This window comes from Pteropus medius, unplaced genomic scaffold (assembly GCF_902729225.1).
Source record: "Pteropus medius unplaced genomic scaffold, Ma_sr-lr_union100, whole genome shotgun sequence".
NCBI classification, from domain to species: Eukaryota; Metazoa; Chordata; class Mammalia; order Chiroptera; family Pteropodidae; genus Pteropus; species Pteropus medius.
The window spans coordinates 649,820-670,961 of NW_024347730.1; the positions used below are offsets into that span (position 1 = coordinate 649,820).

The 21,142-nt window shown below is 47.0% G+C and overlaps 1 protein-coding gene across 1 annotated transcript; it reads left to right on the top strand.

The window, feature by feature from the left end:
* The first annotated feature begins 1,750 nt into the window (after positions 1–1,750).
* On the top strand, positions 1,751–20,810 carry DECR1 (2,4-dienoyl-CoA reductase 1). The gene is made up of 10 exons (XM_039877051.1): positions 1,751–1,906; positions 8,695–8,894; positions 10,034–10,091; positions 10,210–10,296; positions 11,071–11,218; positions 15,202–15,301; positions 17,542–17,614; positions 19,564–19,710; positions 20,146–20,208; positions 20,286–20,810. The coding sequence occupies exons 1-10, from the start codon at positions 1,856–1,858 to the stop codon at positions 20,343–20,345; spliced, it is 987 nt and encodes a 328-aa protein (XP_039732985.1). The 5' UTR covers positions 1,751–1,855; the 3' UTR covers positions 20,346–20,810.
* Positions 20,811–21,142: the final 332 nt, after the last annotated feature.

Below are 21,142 nucleotides of genomic sequence, written 5' to 3' on the forward strand. Positions count from 1 at the left end.
AGCTCTTACAGGTCTTATTCACTACTGAAGAAAAGGAAAGAATTTTGCGGGAGGCGGCTAGAGGAGTAACAGACCCAAATGGGCAGCCCACAGCAGACTTAACCAGGTTACAGGCTGTGTTTCCGACTCAACGTCTCCAGTGGGATCCAAATACAGATCAAGGTAAGGAGGCTCTCCTAAGGTATCGCCAGTTTCTGCTACAGGGACTCCGGGCTGCTGCATGTAGACCAATAAATCTGTCCAAGGTAAGTGAAGTAATTCAGACTAAGGACGAGTCACCTGCAGCATTCTTGGAAAGACTATTAGAGTCTTACCGCTTATATACACCTATTGACCCGGAGGACCCCAACAATAGAAGAGCCATTAATTTGGCCTTTGTTAGCCAGTCGGCCCCTGACATTAGAAAGAAGTTACAGAGATTGGAAGGTTTTGAGGGAGAAAATTTATCCAAATTATTAGAAATAGCTCAGAAGGTCTTTAACAATAGGGACGGTGTGCAAAAGGTCATGTTTGTGGGACAACAAGGAAACCGACCTCCTTGGGAAAAAAAAACCCCTAACCATAGAGGGGAACCTAGCAACGAAGAAGGTCAAAATAGAAAACCTAGGCTAGGAAGAGACCAATGTGCTATTTGCAAAAAGAAAGGACATTGGAAGAATGAGTGCCCTGAAAAGGAGCAACCAGGAGGTGAGAAGAAAAAAAGGCCCCTCATTCTTTTAGAAGATGAATAGGGGCGTCAGGGCTCTTATCTAATGAGCCCCCGAAAGCCCAAGGTAACTTTGCAAGTAGGGGGCAAACCTGTGAACTTTTTAGCTGATACTGGTGCAACTTACTCAGTTTTAACAGAAACTGCTGGTCTGTTATCCAAAGAAAAGACTGTAATTCAAGGAGCCACTGGGAAAGGGAAGGCATACCCATGGACACAGGCAAAAATTACTGACTTGGGAAAGGGAACCATCACGCATTCGTTTTTAGTTATGCCTGAATGTCCTTTTCCTTTGCTTGGAAAAGATTTGCTCCAGAAATTAAAAGCCACTATTTAAGCAACGAGTGGCATATCTCTCAAAGAGACTAGATCCGGTGGCTGGAGGAAGGCCTAGTTGCCTGAGAGCACTAGCTGCTACTGCTATATTGCCCAAAGACGCTTTAAATTGACCTTGGGCCAAAATATTGAAATTGTGGCTCCACATGCAGTTGAAGCCATGCTGCGCAGCCCTCCTGAAAGATGGATTTCCAACGCCCGGATTACTCAGTACCAGGTACTGTTGCTTAACCCCCCACAGACCCAGTTTTTGAAAACTGCACATACCCAACAAAACTCAATTCCAGATGGATCATAGATCTAAATATGAAAGTAAAATGAAGATTTTAAAAGCAAACATGAAGAGATAAATCTTTCTTAAACAGAACACAAAAAAAGTATGCCTTGGACCCCAGAATCCCTAAATTTCACTGATTTGGTGGACCACAGGGGTTTTCTTCTTCAGGATTATAGGCACGTCTCACCACGGCCTCCAATACACTTGCAGATTCTTGTGAATCCAGCCAGCCTGATTGGCAGAACGACCGTAGAGGGTTCAAGCCGCGCCCCCTAGCTACCCTGTGCACCTGCAGTGACGTGGTCACTGCCGGGCACAGGCCCCTGGCCGCCACCGAGAGCGAGCGGGAGCCTTGAGGGACGCCTCTGCACGGCGCCCGGCTCGGGGGCGGGGGCGCGGTGAAGACTTGTTTCCAATGACCTTCTGGCCCTGGGGTCCGCCCGCCCCCGGCCCCGCCCCCGGCCCCGCCCGCGACTGCCCCTCGACCTCCGGCGTCCGGCCCGGCTCACTGCGTTTCCGGCCGCGTTCTGCCCGCAATGGCGCTGCTGGGTCGCGCGTCTTCGCCTCCTGGCCGCGGCCTTCGGCGGGTAAGACGGCACTGGAGGGGCCGGACCTCGGGTCTCCAAGGGCTGTTGTTTCGTTGATACCGTTTCCTCATCCTGTGAAGATTTAGGTTATAGGTCCTTGTAAGAGAGGCCTGTGTTTTCTGGTTGCTTCTGAAGGCCTTGTCATGTCCTACAACATTTCTGTGGGGCAGAAAAGTCTTCAGACGGGGGTTAGAGGGCAGAGGACCTGCTGGAGGGCGTGTGCTTGCTGGCACAGCACGCTGAGGTGGGAATTCCCGGGAGAAGACAAGTCTTCACCAAAGAACATGCTTTTCTGGGCAAATACAAGTTGTTACAGTTAAAATCCCAAATTTGAATACTTTTGTAGCAAGAACCAAGAAAAATGTTTCATTCGTCACACCTCCTGAAGGAGGCCTCATTTCAACACAAACATTTATTCAGAGGTGCTCTATGCCTGGCCCTGGGGAAGCCAGAATTGAAAAAATGTGAACCCTGCCCTCAAGCTGCTCTGAGTTCCCTCAGTCAGTTGTTTATCAGAACATGCTAATTAACTACCCGTTAAGTATTGGGCATTCTTTGGCATCCCTTGGTTGAAAAGGTATCTGCATTCATTGAACCTCATGTATTTTTTCCAGCTAGGGATAATACCCATGATTGGACCTTAAAATCAATTTAGTAGAACAAAAATGAGTTCAAGAACAATGAATTGGAATAGAAGAGGAAGGTACCAGGAGTCATCCCATGTAGTAAGGTTAAGCTTATTTTAGGAAACTTCTTTTTTAATTTACCATTCTTTTGTAAACTCGTTCTTCCATACCAGTGATGCACACTGCCAAGCTTTTCCTTTTGTTCCTAACAATAGTAATAACTTTACTATTTTTGTAAAAATGATGACACTGGTCAATATGAATTCAGGTAATACTATTAAAGAAAAGTAACATGGCCTCACAGTGGCTACCCTGAAATAACTAGGGTTGACATCTGGTTAATGTCTTCCAGCCCTCTGTGCTGATAAGAGCATGGGCGGAGAGACATAGTTTTGCTTGGATGTGTTCCATTTTTTCCTTTGAACTTAATCAGCATTGGTTTGTTGTCTTTTAATACTGAGTATTGTCAGGGAGAAGTGTAAGGCCAGCTGTATTTTTTTTCCCCCTTTTTTTTCCCTGTCTGGAAAGCCTAAGAAATCTTTCTTTACTCAATTTAAAATTCCAGAATATAAGCTTCCTGGAGCCAAGGATTTTATCTGGTTTGTTCACTGCTTTTTTTTTTTTTCCCATATAAGCAAAATTGCAAATCAGAATAACCCTTTTCAAGAGCAGGGGTTGTTTCTTGTCTGAACAGAGTCACGCCAGTTTTGGCTAATGTGATAGGGATCGATCGGAGATGACGTGAATGAGGGGCAAGCTGGAGTGGAGACCCCAGCTGAAAATTTCAAATCGCCTACTAATTTATCTCCTGGCTTTTGTCTCCTTTATCATGTAGCATTGGTGAAGCATCTGTTTCGTCCACGTCTAACTGCCAACATAACTGTAATAAAAACAGGAATACATCCTGTAGCACAGGTCAACTGCTTTTTCAAGGCCTCAGGTTCATTGCTATAAGATGTGTCGTTACTCAAAAATGTAATTTCTGTCTTGCTACTGGCAACAGCTGCATAATTCATCTGGCCACAGGAGCCTAGAGCCCAGCTAACTTTATTTTATATTTACTGAGCGGTCCCTTCAAGTTGCTGTGGCAACGAGATCCCTGTCTGCAGAAGCTTAGAATGTCAGGGGCCTCTGTGCAGAGCCCTGTTTGAGTTGAGCGTGTGCAGGTGACCAGGCCACCCACTCAGGCACAGAGCAGGAGCTTCACGTGGCCGGTGGCAGCCGTGGGCTGGGTCGTTTGGGCTCTTGGGTTCTCTTAGGTTTACAAACTATTGGCATCAGTGGGCGAGACAGCACCTTGTTCTGCAAGACTGACTCTGCCGTGGCGCATCGAGGGGGTGTCCCGTCCAGCCGCCCCTCGTGCGTCCCGATGTCTCCAGCTTTTAACCACGTCCACTGCTGCAGTGGACATGGTCTGGGTGTTGAAAGGAATGCATGCATGGCACAGATGGTGCCTTCTAGCAACGGGGCAGAATTAAGTGGCGAGTGGTGATCGGAGACTTAATGTGTGCACGGACTGTCTGAGTTGCTTTGGGAATGCGAAGATGTGCATTTTTCAGTCATCTTTTGAAAAATAAGATTGTCCAGTCTTTACCAAGTTGGCATTTTTATATGACAGTAAGGCCCGTTTGCAAAGCGCTTATCATGTGAATTTGAGTCTGGACAAATTTGATCTAAAAAAAAAAATTCATTTTGACCTAAACCTGCAGGTACTTAGAAAGTCCCCCAAAATAGATATGATAATACTACGTTGTCTTGATAAACATAGCTCATACTTAAATGTGGAATGTAGAATACTTACATTTCAAACGGAGCACGTGTCCTTATCATGACACTGATCCTATGCTAGGGTATTGTGTGCTTGAATATATAATTTGATTTTTATTTTTAATGAAAAAATAATTTATGAACATATCAAACATTCAGCTGTACAATAGGACACGCAGTGACAATACAGTAAGTCCCTCTCTGCAAAGGTTACTGCTATGAATAGTTTCCTGTCGATCCAGCAATTCCTGTGCACATATCCACATATGTATGAGGATGTCCTCATTTAGGAAAAAAAAATACACACAAATGGGAGCATTTTATGTGTATTTCCCTACCTAGGGTTTTTCCTTAACCCGTAATGCCTCACACCATAGGTATTAATGCATATATGTTGAGTGATTGAATAAACATGTAGATGTAGCAGTGTTTACATATAGCTGGTAATCTCTAGCTTCTCTTAATAGATACAGTGTTTGTTATGTGTATGAGCCCTAATGGATTTGTTACACCCCCTTTGGAAATGCAGATAGGTGTTTTAGCCTTTTCTTTTACAAACAAGCCTTAATAAATATGTTGAGCTATTTTGAGCCCCTTATACTTGAGTCCCTAAAAATAAATTTAAGGATAAGCTTGTCAAGTTTCGCAAAAAGCCAACTGGGATTTTGATAGAAATTGAATCTGTAGATCAATTTGGGGAGTTTGGCCATCTTAACAAAATTAGATTTCCAATCCATGAACACAGGATGTCTTTCCATTTATTTAAGTCTTCTTTAATTTTTAATGATCTTTTATAGTTTTCAGTTAACAAGTTTTGCACTGCTGTTATTAAATTTATTAGGAAGTATTTTATTCTTTTTGATGTGATTGTGAATAGAATTTTTTTAATTTTCATTTTCACCTTAATGGATAGCCTTTGAACATAGCTTTCCCCACCCCACCAAATGAGTGAGTGTATCTGTTGGAAAAAAATTGCCAAATGTGGAGTTATTGGCTCAAAGGGTATTTATAAGTAACATTTTGATAAATGTTGCCAAATTGGCCTCCAAAGAAGTTGTCCCAGTTCATATCAACGAATCGCAAGAGTAGACTTTAGTCAGCAGTTTATTGTATACCGCGTTACAAAATTTTGAACCTCACCGATCTGGTAATAGAAAAACGGTGTCTTCCTTTGTTTAAATATGATTATTCAGCTAGCAGTATGTTTATGTATATTTTCTTTGTGTGGACTACCTTTTAAAGCCCTTTGCCTAGTTTTTATATATACAGATGACTTCTTAATACTCATATCAATAGACTTGGATTTTCTTTTCTTGGGTGTAAACTAATTTCAAGATGCCATTATTTGAAGTCCTCGGATATAACTATTTTAATTGGTCAAAACAAGTGGCAAAGAGTTGGATTTGTGGCATGAGTCTGCGTAAGACTCTTCTCGTCTGTTCTCATACATTCTTGATGGCATTGGAGCCTGGCCAATCAATGTTCCATGCAATAAAACAAGCATTTACTGAATGCTGTTGGTGCCAGGAACCCTATACAGTGGGGAGTGGAGCTTTCTGCCTTCCTGATGTCACAGTGCCCTGTGGAAGCTGCCACCTGATGGGAGGAGGGAGTCGTTCAGCCCGTTTTTAGCAGAGGGACCCTTTTAAAAGTGTCAGCAGAGTTTTTGACACTTTGCTCGGTTTCGAAGGCTGATTCTGCCGGATTTAGAAAGAAAGTGGGTGGTTCAGGCTGAAGAGAAAGCCCGAGCAAAGGCCAGAAGGTGAAAGTAAATCTGTATTGCCAAAACTAGGAAACTCCTTTTAAGAATTTGAGAGATTTTAAAGATCTCCAGAGAACTCAGTCTTGACATGAGAGGTGTTATTTCCATGTTCAAAAAAATAAAACCTTATTGCTAGAAAAATGAGCAAGATTTGAAAATCTTTAAAAGCCTATTTTGTATCTACTTTTTATGATCCAACTTAAACAGCCAAAATGCAATTTCAGGTTATTCAGCATCCTTTGTAGGAACATGAGTGTGAATACAACATGATCCTGTGAGGTCTGCTCATGTCCATGGGTCTCAATGTTGAACAACTTGCTTTTAGGCAAATAGGCGGCTCTAATTTAATATTCAACAGCATACATGCTGTGAATGATCAGAAGGTAATGTGAAATAAAACAGCATATCAGTATGCTCACTTTTCTCTGGTGGGGAGGGGAAGTCGTGTGGTCATATCCATCACATCAAAACAGGTGCAGTGGATGAGATTGTACTGTGTTGTAATCTGTTACATGATAGACACTTATTAGGAATTTTTATTAAATGCGGTTATTTTTACCTTTAGAACATTTTATCTCCCAGTAAGGAGATTGAAAAGTATTTTTAAATAAATGAAGAAAAAAAATTTGTATGCGGATATCTTGCTTAATTTATCTTTCACAGAGCGCCACATCAAATGCCCTACACAAACCAACACTAAGTAAAAATTCAGCCTGGAGCCTTTGGAAAATTAAGAACAGATTTTTTCATTATTACTTGGTAATGACAGAGCGGCCTACTTGTGCAAATTTCCCAGTTCATCACCTCGGTGGACTGGTTCTGGAGGTGGCGGCAGCCTCGACCAAAGCCAAAAAAGGTTCCTGTAGGCTATTTGGGTTTCACGCTTTGGCAAAAGGGTACAGAAAGAAAGTGCTTTGTCAGCGAAGCTAGAGGAGGTGACGTATGACGTAGCCTGCGTGGACCAGATTTGCAGTTTATCTTCACCAATTTTACACATCCTTAAATTTTCTTTCAATAACGTCTTTTTTCCTGATTATAAAATCAAATTATAATTATTGACTAGGTTTTGGAAATACTAAAAACCAACCAAACAAAAAGAGCAAATAATGATCCATAATCTCATCACCCAGAGATGATAACTGTTTGAGGTAATGGAGGACTTGGAAGTCAGACACGTCTTGGGTTTGAGTCGTAGGTACTACTTATTAGTGTCGTAAGTTCGTAACTTGACCTTTCCGTGCGTCAGTTTCCCCATCCATAAAATGGGGATAACAGCAGAATTCTCCTTACAGCGTTGTCGTGCGGTCAGTAGACCTCGACACGTGGTGAATAGGGAACCTGCCACTTGCTGGTGTCACTTCCTTGCCATGTTTTTTCCAAGCATGTATTTTTATTTACAGTTAAGAACATGTTGTATTTTTCTTTTTTCATCTAACATCTTATCCTAAGTGTTTTCTGTGCGATTTCCAGTTGATGAGTAGTCTCACCCTAAGCTGTTGACCTCGTTTCTAGCTGTTCCCTTAGGGTGCGTTTCTAGGTACCCGGGATCAACTGATGGTGGCCCACGTGCTCACAGGAATACTCCAGCAGGAAATGATAGGTTCTGGGGCTTGAGCCTTGCAGGGTGCCCGGATGATTGTCACGCACCTTGGGGTGGCGGTTAATGTCAACAGGAGCTCAGTGAGCAGAGGGAGGCGGTGCACAAGGCCGTTTCACGTGCGAATCTCAGTTCTGCAGCCTGGTCCATATGTTCGACTTCTCTGGGCCCCTTCTGTTTATGGGGTAAAAATACTTCCTATTTCATGGAGCGGGAAGGTTAGTCAGTTTGATATCTAATCTCGACAGGTGATAAACCTTTCATGAACATTAGCTCTCTATCATTTGTCATGATGCTCAGCACGTAAAGTTCGTTTTCATAGATGCGAGAGAATGGCAGTGATTTTCACAAGGATGGTGAGAGTGTAAACTAAAATCTAAGGTCAGTGCAAATGTTTTTTAGTTCAGAATGGTTTCACCCCCTCTCATTTTAAACATAACAGAAATAGTTTATCTGTTCTAAATTTATCATCCAGAAAGCAGCATGGGAAGAGGCATTTGATCTGATAAACCTTCTAAAGAACTTTTTATGGATTTCTCCAGTGATTCAAAGACAAGGTGATTTTTATCCAAAATATCCTTGCTTAAAGACAAATATGCTTTATGTTAGCTTTTAAAGTTAAATATAAGTAAAAACATCTACAAATAATAATGCTAACATTTATAGGGTGCTTAGCATGTGCTAAACAATGTTGTAGTTATTTATATGAACTCGTGTAATCACATTTAATGGGGAAGATTCTGTTATTGTCTTCATTTGCAGAAGCAGCTGAGGCACAGTGAGGTTAACTAACTTGCTGAAGGTTATATACTGGAGAGGAAATTCTGTCCTGTTGTCTCGCTCCAAAGCCCTTGGTTTTAACCATTCTGCTGTGTCACAGCATTCCAATAGAAAAATAATAATTGTTTAAATTCAATACCAATATATGTTAATCCAAAGATTCGAATAATATTACATTCAAGAGTAAGGTTTTGGAAATTCCTCTAGCGGTAACACATAGATGCAAATTTCAATTAATCCCCCTCCTTGCTTTTAGTTTTTCAGTTATGGAACGAAAATGTATCAAAACAGTGAAGCTTTTTCGTCTAAATTCTTTCCGCCCCTTCAAAAAGCGATGCTACCGCCTAACAGTTTTCAAGGAAAAGTGGCGTTCATCACCGGGGGCGGCACGGGTCTCGGCAGAGGGATGACCGCCCTTCTGTCCAGCCTGGGTGCGCAATGTGTCATAGCCAGCCGGTAAGTCACCCTCGGGAAGTCGTGAAACAGGTCAGTGCCTGCAGATTGAAGCGCTGTTTGCCACATTTGTTTCATCTTGCGTCTTAATCTTCCATGAAATATCCTTTAGATTATTTAAATAAAGCTCCTTGGAAAAACCAGTTATAACTTGTGATGTTAGAAACATTTCCCAAAGGTAGTGACAGGATTTTTTTCTGTAGCTGGGGATGATGATAAGAAGTCCTGCGTTGAGGCTGCTCTGATCTCAGTCTACACCACAGGCAGTCTACACCAGGAAATAGGAACCACCCCTCCGTGTTCTGAGCCGGGTGGGCATCTCAGAACAGCTGTTGTGGTGATGGGTGTGGGTGCTGAGACCATGTGAAAGGAATTTCTTACTAGAGAAGCGTGTCCTGGGCCCTGCACCTTAAGTCTAGAACTTCAGACTGGTCAGAAAATCTACCCTTCCTTTTATTTTGAGCAGTGTAAACTTTTGTGGAGGTAAGCAGCAACCTGAATGACAGATCACCATGTTACTCACCAGGGGCCAGAGGAACCGCTTTCCCGTGCCTCCGTTAGTGGAAAGGGGCCAGGCCCTTTTTGGTTTATTTTTATATTGTATTGTTTTTAAGAGTGTTAAAATTTTTTTTGTAACACTACATAATTTATACTCAACGGTTCATTTTTATATTTTTTTCAAGGATATGAGGTTCTGAATTCATACAGTGCATTTATATCCATAAATTTGGTCTACAATCTGCTATCATAGGTTTTACACACAATCTAGATTTTACATAGTATGATAAAGGCTTACATTACACCACGAAGGTATTTTCTTTCTAAAGCAGGTGTGGGCAAGGGAACAGATGGAAAAGATTGTGATTAAGGAAAAAAATTTAATCTATGAGTAGATATAAAGTAACTGGTTTAAATGTAAATAACTTAGTATGTTAGTTTCAGAGATACATAAGTGTTTGAATAACTTGAAAATGAATTCATGCGAACTGATTTGTTTGTGGATATGTAACTTTCGTATTGTCTCAAGAATGCATCTCTTTAAGCTGTAGATTCTCTAGTTTTTAATTTATAGAATTAAAAAGAGAAGATATTATACAACAGCATTCGAAAACTCATGCAAAGCACTGCATGTTTATCTCTAGAAAGATTGATGTTTTGAAAGCTGCCGCAGACCAGATTTCTTCTCAGACTGGAAATAAGGTACGCTCAAAACATTTCATTTAAATTTAGGAATCACAGCATGCTTAAGTAATCTACTCATGGTTTTGGTTTAGGAAGTTTGAAAAATATGGGATTCCTCCTGTCTGTTCCTCTGCAGGTCCATGCAATTCAGTGTGACGTGAGGGACCCTGACATGGTCCAGAACACGGTGTCGAAGCTGATCAGTGTCGCAGGCCATCCTGACGTGAGTGTCTCGGCAACGGGCTTCAGTGGTGGTGCCCCTCCCAACATGCCCCGCGGTGCTGTTCTCTGCCTCTCGCCAGCAGCCGGCTGCCTAGAGCAGGGAGCAGATCACAGCAGACGGAGGCACCACTTAAAAATCGCACTTGTGGTCATGCAGAACACGTTTCACTCTGTTGAATAAGATCGTGACCGGCGAGGCGTCGTTACCCCAGAGCACTGCGTCCGGGCTGAACGAGCCACGCTCTTTGTGTTTCCTGATGAACTCCCATCTCTGTCGGTGGAGAATGATAAAACGGGGCCCACGAGAGAGTCCAGTCTCCTGTCGAGACCTGCGACAGGCGTGGGTGCTCCGCTGCTGGAAGAAGCCATTGCTTCCAGGGGTCCTCAGGGAGGGCATTAACGATGCTGTCAGACGGCCCTGACATCAGACCAGCTGTAGGGACCTTCATTGACAGTGAAGAAACAGGTCCTTGGCCAGAGTCCGATGGAGTAAGTTAAGCTGAAGTGACCCCGAGGTTAAAGGCGTGGCAGGCATGCTTCGTCTGTGTTTATGTTCTCAGTGATAGACTCTACCCTGATTTTGAGAAAAGAGCTGGGACTCTGGAATGTGGTAAGAACGTAGGAGATTTTAACAGGCTCGAGGACAGCGGCCACCTGTCGACTCTCCCGGCATCGTCCCATCGTGGACCGTGCCTGAGGTCGGGGCAGAAATGCCCCTGAGGGCAAACCTGTCTCCTCATCTCAAAGTTGCGGTAACCGTGTGTCCCTCTGGCAGATCGTGATAAACAACGCAGCCGGCAACTTCATTTCTCCCACCGAGAGACTGTCTCCCAACGCGTGGAAGACCATCACTGACATAGTCCTGAACGGCACGGCCTTCGTCATGCTGGCGGTCGGGAAGCAGCTGATCGAGGCGCAGAGAGGTGTGCGTGTGTGTCCTGCCATGCGCGGGTCCCGTGCGCAGCCCCGCAGCCCTGACAGTGTCCACCCCTGGACAGCTCGCCGTGTCCTGGGGAGGAACAACACCTCCCTCAGCACCCTGCGCTGTGGCGACCCAGGAAAGGAGTGACCAGTCCCCCCAGGTGACTGTCAGGTCGACCTGGACTTTGACGGGAGAGGCGGGGACGCAGGCGGGCCTGGGGGAGGTGGTGATGACTCCAGGACTGGTCAGCGCGGGAGGGCCGGGAAGCTGGCCGGGCGTGGTCGGGGCGCTCCTGGCACCACGATGGGAGACCCGGGTTGGTTCTGAAGGAGACGAGGGGTCTCGTGAGGCTGGGACTGGCTGGGACGCGTGCCGAGCGTGGGGTTGGAAAGGTCAGGGACCGTCCGGGCTGCCAGCTTTCCATTGGCAGGCGGAGGGATTGGAACAGATCAGGACCCAGGGAGGATACAGGCAGCAGGGCTCATGGTCAGATGACAGGGTTCTGAGCTGGCGAGTGGTCCGGACAGTGGCAGCAGCGAGGCCGAGGGCACCAGAGGGGAGCAGATGTAGAGGAAGCTACCAGAACGTTTTGTTTGCACGTGAACAGACTCTGGGTAGAAGTCCGTGTGCTGTGACTAGTAGGTCATGTGTGCGTGTGCACGCCTGTGTGCCTGGGGCGGTGACTAGGAGGTTGTGTGTGCGTGTGTGCCTGTGCACGCCTGCGTGCCGGGGCAGTGTGCACTTGCTCATCCAACAGGCTCTACTGGTGCGTGTGTGCTGGGCCCCGCACTGCACACACCGGTGACAGGCAGGCAGGCCTCTGTGCCCGAGCAGGTCGGGGTGGGACAGGGAGCAGTGTTTCCTCTCGACGAGGGGCATCCCGAGCGGGACGTGGCGGCAGCGTCCTTGTGTCCCCTGAAGGATATCCCTCGCGGCCAGAGGGCAGGGCAGTCTGGGCGACTCTGAGGCCTGTGCAAGGGGGTGTAGGGACAGACCGGAAGGTCAGGCGCCAGCTGTGTGTCCAGCCTCGTCCACACTGTCCCTGAAACGCAGACACAGGCCTTCCCACCGCCGCAGAGGGTGAGAGAGGAGAGGAGGCCTCCGAGACAGCGCAAAGGAAGCGGCCTGTGGAAGCGACCGGCCCGGCCGGTTGAAGCTGCTCCCCGCCATGCCGCCCGTGCCTCCCACCCACACGTTTCCCCACAGCTCCGTCCCCCACCTCGAGGACTCCCCGGCTCACATCTGTTGATTCATAGTTTGCCATCCCACCAATGTTCTTATCTCTGTAGCCATGTAGGAATAACAGGACTGGAAAACGGCCTGTTATGTTACCATCAGAGCTCAGGCTTTGGATGGGAATCCGCCGAGCACGTCCCGTCTCCCTGTACGAGAATCTGATAATGGTGCTGATGTCGCTAAGGTCACGGGTTCTACAAAATAAACGACCTGTAAGACCAGTGGTCTGGAAATTCCTCCTCTGCAGCCCCCCACCCGAAGCTGCCCCTCCCGTCCTCAGTCACGAGGCGCCCGGGAACCCTCAGAGGAGTCAGGCCCCTGGCGTGGACACTGCCAGGGTACGTGAGCTGGAAGAAATCTAGCCAAGGGGAGGCCGTGCTTCGGCTCTGTTGAAAGCCCCACGCTCTCTGCGGGCACTAAATTCTCCTTCCTCTAACGAAGCTGTCTGAGTGTCTAATTTCCTCGGACTGTGACAAGGGGTGTGACTTAGGGTGGAGTCTGCGTGATGCTTTTGTTTTTTCTGGTTTTTCAGAGGGGCGAGCAACTGGACAGAGAGACCAAGGTGGGCCGGCTCCTCCGCCCCGTCCACCCGAGGACCGAGGTCTCTGTCGTCCCCCCCACCCCGCCTCCCATGTGTCTCTCCCGCGTCTCCGCCTCCCCCGCACCCGTCCGCTCCTCTCTTCAGCCTCCTCACTGTTCCCGACCTGCTCATCATGCTTCCTCTCCTTCTCACTTCTCTCCCCGCCCAGCCCTGCGGCCCTGCTCCGCCGGACTCCCGTCTTCTCGTCGTTGTCTTTCATGCTAACGCAGACTTCCATCTATTTTTATTCATCACGTTGGATTAAAATTCTATGGGTTCCATTAAAAATATATTAGCCAAGGCCTTTTAAAAGATGGGAGCCAGCCTTTGCCCGTCCAGGAGCCCGGTCAGATAGCGATGCTGCGACCTGGCAGGGCTGAGGACTCGCACACGGGTCGGTTCTGGGGCCGGCGCCGAGGGGCTCTGGCGTGACGACCCCTGGAGTACGTCACGTAGGGGAGCCGGGGTCCGTCGTGGACAGCGGCCCGGTAGCCTGTGACCAGGAGGGAGGGGGTGCTCCGGCGTCCAGGGAGGTGGTCAAGGAAGGTGAGAGCGCAGAGGAGGCGGGCCAGAGCGCGTGAGGCGCCGGCGGACACAGGGCGGACGCGGGCTGGCTAGGCAGGACTCGGGGGCGACGCGCACTCGGAGTGAGGCCGCAGCGGCCTGAGGACCCAGAGCTGTGGCCTGGGCTGGGGCAAAGAGGCCAGCATCAAGCACGTTTCCAGGTGGCGCTGACAGCCACAGCGACAATCAGCAAGTGAGAGACGTAGGAGACCCTTGGAGACAGCAGCTCAGTGCTTTTCCAGCCACAGCGGCCGGCGAACGCGTGGCTGGGCCTTTCAGGAACGGTGTTGGAAATACCCTGTCATGATTCATCACTAGGATATCACGTGTAAATGTAAAAGTTGGTAAATAGTGTGGAAAGAATACCTACTTTTATTAAAGAACTGAGAACTTACAGTGAGGAAAGACTAAAGGACTAACATGGGGTTTTATTGAAGAGTCTGGTCACAAAGGACTTGGGTAGGATACATACTGAATTTTCCCAGCAATCCCTACATCACTAGAAATGAGAGAGACACCTTACAAAGTGACCACCCGATTGGCCGTACCTAACGCCATACATAGTCATTACAGCGTTGCTGACCGCATTCCCAACGTTGTGTACATCACTGTGACTGTTTTGTAACTACTAATGTGAACTTCTTAATCTCGTCCCGTTCTTCACTCGACTCCCCCAAGCCCCCTACCCCTGGCGACCGTCAGTTCTCTATCCGTGAGTCTGTTCCTGTTCTGTTTGTTCGTTTATTTTGTTTCTCAGATTCCACACATAAGTGAAATCATATGGTGTTTGTTTCTCTCTGTTTGAGTTATTTCACTTAGCATAACACCTTCTAGGTCCATCTATGTTGTTGCCAGTGGCAAGATTTCATTTTTTTTTTTTTAATGGCTGAGTGATGTTCCGTTGTATATGTACCACCTCTTCATCCACTCGCCTCTCTCAGTGGACACTTAGGTGCTTCCACGTCTTGGCTGTTGTAAATAACGCAGCAGTGATCATAGGAGTGTATATATCTTTTTAAATAAGTGTCTTTGTTTTCTTTGGATAAATACCCAGAAGTGGGATTGCTGGGTCCCAGGCAGTTCCGTGCTCAGTTGTTGAGGAACCTCGGCGCTGTTTTCCGTCATCAGTCCCACCAGCAGTGGGTGAGGGCTCCCCCTCACGTCCGCCAGCGCTTGTCGCTCGTTGATCGATTGATGATGGCCACTCTGAGATGTGAGGTGACGTCCACTGTGGTTTTAATTTGCATTCCCCATATGTCTATTGGCCATCTGTATGTCCTCGTTGGAGAAATGTCTATTCAGGCCTTCTGCCCGTTTTTTAATTGGATTGCTTCTTTTTTTGCTGTTAAGTTGTATCAGTTCCTCGTATATTTTGGATATTAACCCCGTGTTGGATATATCGTTTGTGAATACCTTGTTCCACTGAGTAGGGTGACTTTGTTTTGTTAATGGTTTTCTGTGCTGTGCAAAAATGTTTTTGGTCACTGTAGTCCGTTTGTTTGCTGTTGTTGTGCGTGCTCCAGGAGCGAGTCCATGGTGGCGAGCGGGCAGAGCGGCATCAGATTGAGCGGGACTGCCACCCACTGTGTTTTTCTCACTTCCAGGAGCAGCGTTTCTTGCCATCACCACCGTCTACGCTGAGACCGGGTCAGGCTTCGTGGTGCCCAGCGCCTCCGCCAAAGCGGGAGTGGAAGCCCTGAGCAAGTGAGTGCCTTGCGCCGCCCCCGGGAGGTCCGCGGTGGGCCCTCGACCCCTTCCGCTGTGGCTCCCGTGACTGAGAAACTAAATGTTATTTAATGTTAATTACCTTAAAATTGCGTCGCCCCGTGGGGCTAGCCAGCACAGGGCGACGGCCCGTTCTCTCACCCGTGTCTTCACGTGCCCGCCCTGCCCTCCGAGCACACCTCTGCGCTTGCGTCGCGCCTACGCACAGGATGGACAGGACAGACAGACCGGTGGCCCCGCAGCGCACGGCGCTTTCGGAACCTGCTCATCGCCGGCCGTCCCCAGCGTCTCTGGCGGAAGGCAGGGTCCGCTGCGCGTGCGGCTCGCTGCGGCCCTGCAGCGTTTCTCTGCACCCAGCCTCTTCCCTCTTTCTTTTTTATTTACATTCCCACCAGAACTTTCTTTCTAAAAATGTATCTGCTTATGAGACTACTCACGGAAAGCCTGCGTCATTTTCCCATCACCCTTTGGAATGGAAGCCAGGCCTCAGTGTGGTCTTCTGAGCAGACGTGTTTATTCACCGACTCGTTGGGTCAGTGTTTACTGCGTGCCTTTGGTGTGCCTGGCCCTGTGCCCGGTGCCGTGGTCATGATGGAAGCGGGGAGACCTCATCCTCGCCTGGGCTCTGCTTCTGCTGAACGGCCCCCACCTCCTGCAGCGCGCTGAGCGTCCCCACGGCTCTGCGCCTGGCTTCGCGCTGTTGGGTCACCCCGATGCTCTGCCTTCCTCCAAGACTCTCAACTCATCACCCTCTTGGGGACGTTCTGTCCAGTTTCTCTGGAACAGAATTAATTGTTCTCCACTCTGTGAACTCTTAAAACTTTATTCCAGTTTAGCGAGGAAACTAAGCCTCTAATAAGTCAGTGCCATCCGGCGTCGTAGATTCTGAAATGCTGGTCGTATAGCAGCACGGGGGGCACAGAGAAGGGCCCTGTGGACAGCTGTTAACGTGGCTTTAACGCCCCGACTTCCCCGCAGGATGTGAGGTCGGTCTCAGCGCTCCCGGAACTGCTCGGCTCCGCCTGTCGTCCCAGCACGCCTTTTGACATTTAAACCAGGCACGCTCGTTTGTTTGAGAGAAAAAGTATTACTTTACTCAGAAGCGGAGTCAGTCTGAACAGCGATAATTGGCCTTCTTAAGGTCGGGTGGTGTCTTAAGGACAATATTAGTATTATAATACACAATTTTCCTTTTGTAAGTCTTGGAAGAAATGTTTTTCTCATTATTTAGCATATCAGAAACGATGTGCTTTTCCTGAGGATCGGCTCGCTCACTTCTCACGCGCACGGCTGGTCACGTGGCCGCCTGGCTTGCCGCTGCTGTGTGGCATCACGGAAGGAGCGACGCGCTGTGGCCTGGTCGCTGTAATCATGTGCAGTGTCGCACTACGTGTCATACTAGCTCCATTCCCGGTATCTTTCCAGTGCCTCGTCCTTGGTTCTTTTCCTTTCTTACCTTCTGCATTTGCACAAATTACCTGAAGTGATTTTTTGAAATTAAATTAAATGTATACATACACAAATGTACATATGACTGTAAAGTCCTAAACTAAGTTTAAAGAATAAAGTTAGGCCTGTCTGTCAGGTAGGCTCTTCATACAGGTTGCTTCAAGGTTCCATGTTTGCTATTAGTGTTGTATCAGTCTCAGGGCACTTCGCAAGATTTTGTTGAATTCCTGTTTCCTTTCGAGTGCAGGCCAACAATTGTATTAAAGCCTAGTTACGCATAGATGTGGTCAACATTTTAAATCTGTGTGATGCACCTCTTCATGGAAGCGTGTGTGGCGTCGCAAACATCGTGACCCAGTGTACTGAATGAAGCCACACTGAACTTCGTAAAGGCGGGACTGACCGTAGAGCACTTAGAGGGGCCACACTTCTCGTGTTTTTATACCCAGCAGTGATGCCCACTCTGAGGATGTGTACTGATATTGGACTTGATTCTGAAATGTAAATAGCGTCATGATTAAGAACACTAAAATGTCAATGACAGTGCAGCCGAGTGACTAAGGGCACAAGCTCTGGAGCTAGGCCACTCACCAGCCATAGCGATGGCTGATTTAACCTCTGTGCCCAGCTTCCTTGTCTGGAGCAATGGTACCTGCCGGCTGGGGTCGCAGTCTCTGGCGTGTAGTGACCATACGTGTAGTAAACATGGTCACTATCATTTTTAACATTTAGTCTAAACTTTAGAATATGTTGTTTATTTTAATTTCTAGGTCTCTCGCAGCCGAATGGGCTAAATACGGAATGCGATTCAACGTGATTCAACCGGGGCCCATAAAAACCAAAGTAAGGCTGAGTTTGCGTGTCCTCGCTGGGTGACTGAGGAGTGCCACATGGGTGGGTGTATTCGGATGGTCGTGCGCCCGAGTTTGGAGCCGTGGGGACAGCAGGAGGGTCGTGCCGCTGTGCGGAGTGAGAAGAGGGAGGGCAGCATGGCAGCGCCGTGCACCCCGCTTCCCCCGCCCGGTCCCCTGCAGCGGCCTCATCTTTCGGGATCTTTCATGTCATCGGTTTTGGTATTTTGTCCAGTTTGCGTCAGTGATCTGTTTTTGTTTTATAGTTTTTAGTTTGTACTATATTTTATGATTCTTACTTTGATTGCATGCTTTTTTTAAGTAAATATGTATATTTAATTGAAGAGATGCCAAAGAAATTTATCGGACAGGCTTGGCTTTGCTCGAGGTAGCATCTTCTCTGACGTGTGTCTGTGCTTTCCACTTTCAACACTCATGCACGTCGTCTGGTTAACAGCCCTCCTGACGGCACGCACTTCACTTACAATCAGCAGTCCTCACGCATGCTCTTTGCAGCTCGTCATTGTCACTGGTGTGGTTACAGATGGTGCACAGAAGGCTCTCTGCTCCCTCACAGTACCCCAAATAACTTCACCCTCACACTTGTTGTTTTCATGGAAGCAGGAATTTATAATCCCTACCGGCGTGTAGCTTTGAAAGCCTAGTTGAGGTTTGATAACCTGGTCCAGTTGTAGAAACACATTGGAAAATAATGCAAAGGCGCATTTGGGTTGTAGGTAGTGCCGGGTGTTAAATACTAACTTGAAAGGGGCTATATTAACTTATTTAGGAGTTTAAAGAGTAGAAAATTGGAAGAAAAACCACCTGAGTGAAACGTCGTTGAATACCTTGCATGTTTAACACCACAGTGATAAAGAGTCACTAAAATAAATGAAAACATAACTCACAAGCACATGTACATCACACGATGCTGGTGATGCTGTGCTAAGGACTCTGAAGAGAATCATGTGGTCACTGAAGCTTCTTTCTAGGACCTCAACATCTAGGAAAGTTCAGCTGCATTTTACTGCTTATTTAAAGTATTTATTGAGTGCCTGCTGTGTGCAAAGGTGCTGAGAAAGGTACGTTTGTGACAGTGCCTGCCATCAGAGACTTTGCAGTCTAGCAGTAGAGGTATGAATTGCACACAACTAAGAAGCATATCGTTTTAAAGAGATCGAAAGGAAATGGAAGTCTAGAAACTCTTGGAGCATTGACAGAGGCAGGATTAGGACCAGCTGCCACCTTTTGTCCCCATAGCTTCATCCCTGCCTGGGTGCTGACCGTCTCACACCCTGTGACTTGCAGGCCCTGGTGCAGAAGGTCCAGGCATTGTGTTGAGCAGTGCGTGCCCAAAGCCCACCATCACCTGCTCCCTCTCGCCCACAGCAGAAGGCAGACGTCCACTTCAGATTCAGTTACGGTGTTCCTCTCTCTGGGATATACCTGAATGTATATTCCTACACACTTGTTTTTGTCCTTGCTTTTTATTTGAGAAGAAAGGAGAAGAAAAGAAATTTCCTCTTAAATATTTCCTACTTGACTCATTTTTCTGTGTCCGCTAAGTCAAATGACAGTGGCACCCCTACCCCACACACTGATTTCTGCATATTTCAGACTGCTTTCATGTCCATTTTCTCATTTGATGCACCCAGCAGCAATTGTGTGAGGTAGCTAAGATGGGTATCCCAATTTTACAGATGAAACTAACATGTATAAGGTTACACTTGCTAGCGATTTTTTTAGGTCAGTATTAGGTGAAATGACCTGTTTTGAGCTAAAGTTAATGTGGAAGAATTTGGCAAAATTCTCCATTGCTTACGAAGCCTAAGGTGTGACTAGGCCACCATAGTAACATTCATTTTACACAGATTTGTTTCTTAAATAGGAAAGGGGTTACGTTAAAGAAAATGCAGCCTAACCATTGTCTTAATTCTTCAGGGTGCCTTTAGCCGTCTTGACCCGACTGGAACATTTGAGAAAGATATGATCGAGAGAATTCCCTGCGGGAGGCTGGGCACTGTGGAGGAGCTTGCAAATCTCGCTGCTTTCCTGTGTAGCGATTACGCTTCTTGGATCAATGGCGCAGTAAGCACTGTGGTTTCTCTCAGCTTTTTGGGGAAGTAGATTTAGGGTGCAGCGTGGCATACTGGGGAACCAGTCCTGACAATGTTGAATGTAAATATGATTTAAAATACTTACTTAAGCTGTGAATAATGTCACAATATTTAGCCTATAGAATTGATTCATTGATAAACTAATTTTATTAAATGAAAATTACTCTGGTAGACATGCCCTAAGGTGATCTTTAAGATTGAGTAGAATTTGTCATTGTGGAGATGGTGGAAGGAAGATTCTGCAGAGAAATCAGTTTAGGTTTAATCATCAGTTCTGTCTTTAAAATTTGGGATTTAGTTGAAAGTGCCAAGGATATATTCCATCCAATGAGGATAGAAAAGTGGCCGATGGTTCAGAAACTTTTGAAAAGGAGTTCGTTTCAGAATGTTTATTAACACGTTTCAGGTCATCAGATTCGACGGTGGAGAGCAGTCGCTTATTTCCGGTGAATTCAACAATCTGAGGAAGGTAATGCCACTTCGTGAATGTAACGTAACATTAGCAGCTGGGAACCACATTAAATTGTTGTTTCTTTTTTGTGTCAGGTCACCAAGGAGCAGTGGGACACCATAGAAGGACTGATCAGGAAGACAAAAGGCTCCTAAGACACTCTGGCCTTCATCTTGGTTACCATGGAAATGACACAAACGATCTCTTTCGGATATTTTCAAGATCTATTTTACTTTCATAGGAATCACTTGTAATCACCAGACTGATCAAGCCCACTGTCCAGCTTCCATCCCACCGCCTCTGAACGGATCTGCCAGGGCATCTGGTTCTGTTTGGGTGGACGTGCTGTGAGCCTTACGCGGAAACCTTACCACTGCCAGGCACGCCCACCGACGGCGACACCGTGGGCCTGACTGGCGGCCTTCACGGTCCCGGCCCCTGCCTCCTGCCTCCTGCCTCCAACCTGGTCTTTTCCACCAACTTACAGCCCAGGCGCCCAGGCTCTTCCTTCAGCAGCAACCCCACCTCCCGCTCAGCGGTCCTCATCTCTCTGGAAGTTGTCAGTGCCTCTCGTAGTATAGGGGTAAGAAGTGCCAATAAATGACCTTGTGCACATCCCACCTCTTCTTATTCTCTTCATTATAAAAGTCAGTTTTATGATATCTGTTACGAGGATTGCATGAGCGGCAGAGTGTAGAACACATAAAGGAAGGGTGGGCTCTCCGGTCTCCCTAGGACACGGTGACGGTCAGCAGCGTGAGAATACAGGAGAGGAAGAGCGGGAGCTGACTCCCTAAAGAGGACGCGTTAACCCTTCGCTGTATTTGTCTGCAGCCTTTGATTTTTCCAAGTGCTACGATGGTGCCCGCCCAGCGGGTCTCTCCCCATATACTGCCTCCGCCATCTTCGCTTTGAACTGTTTCTTTTGTTTTTTTGAATATACACTCTTCCT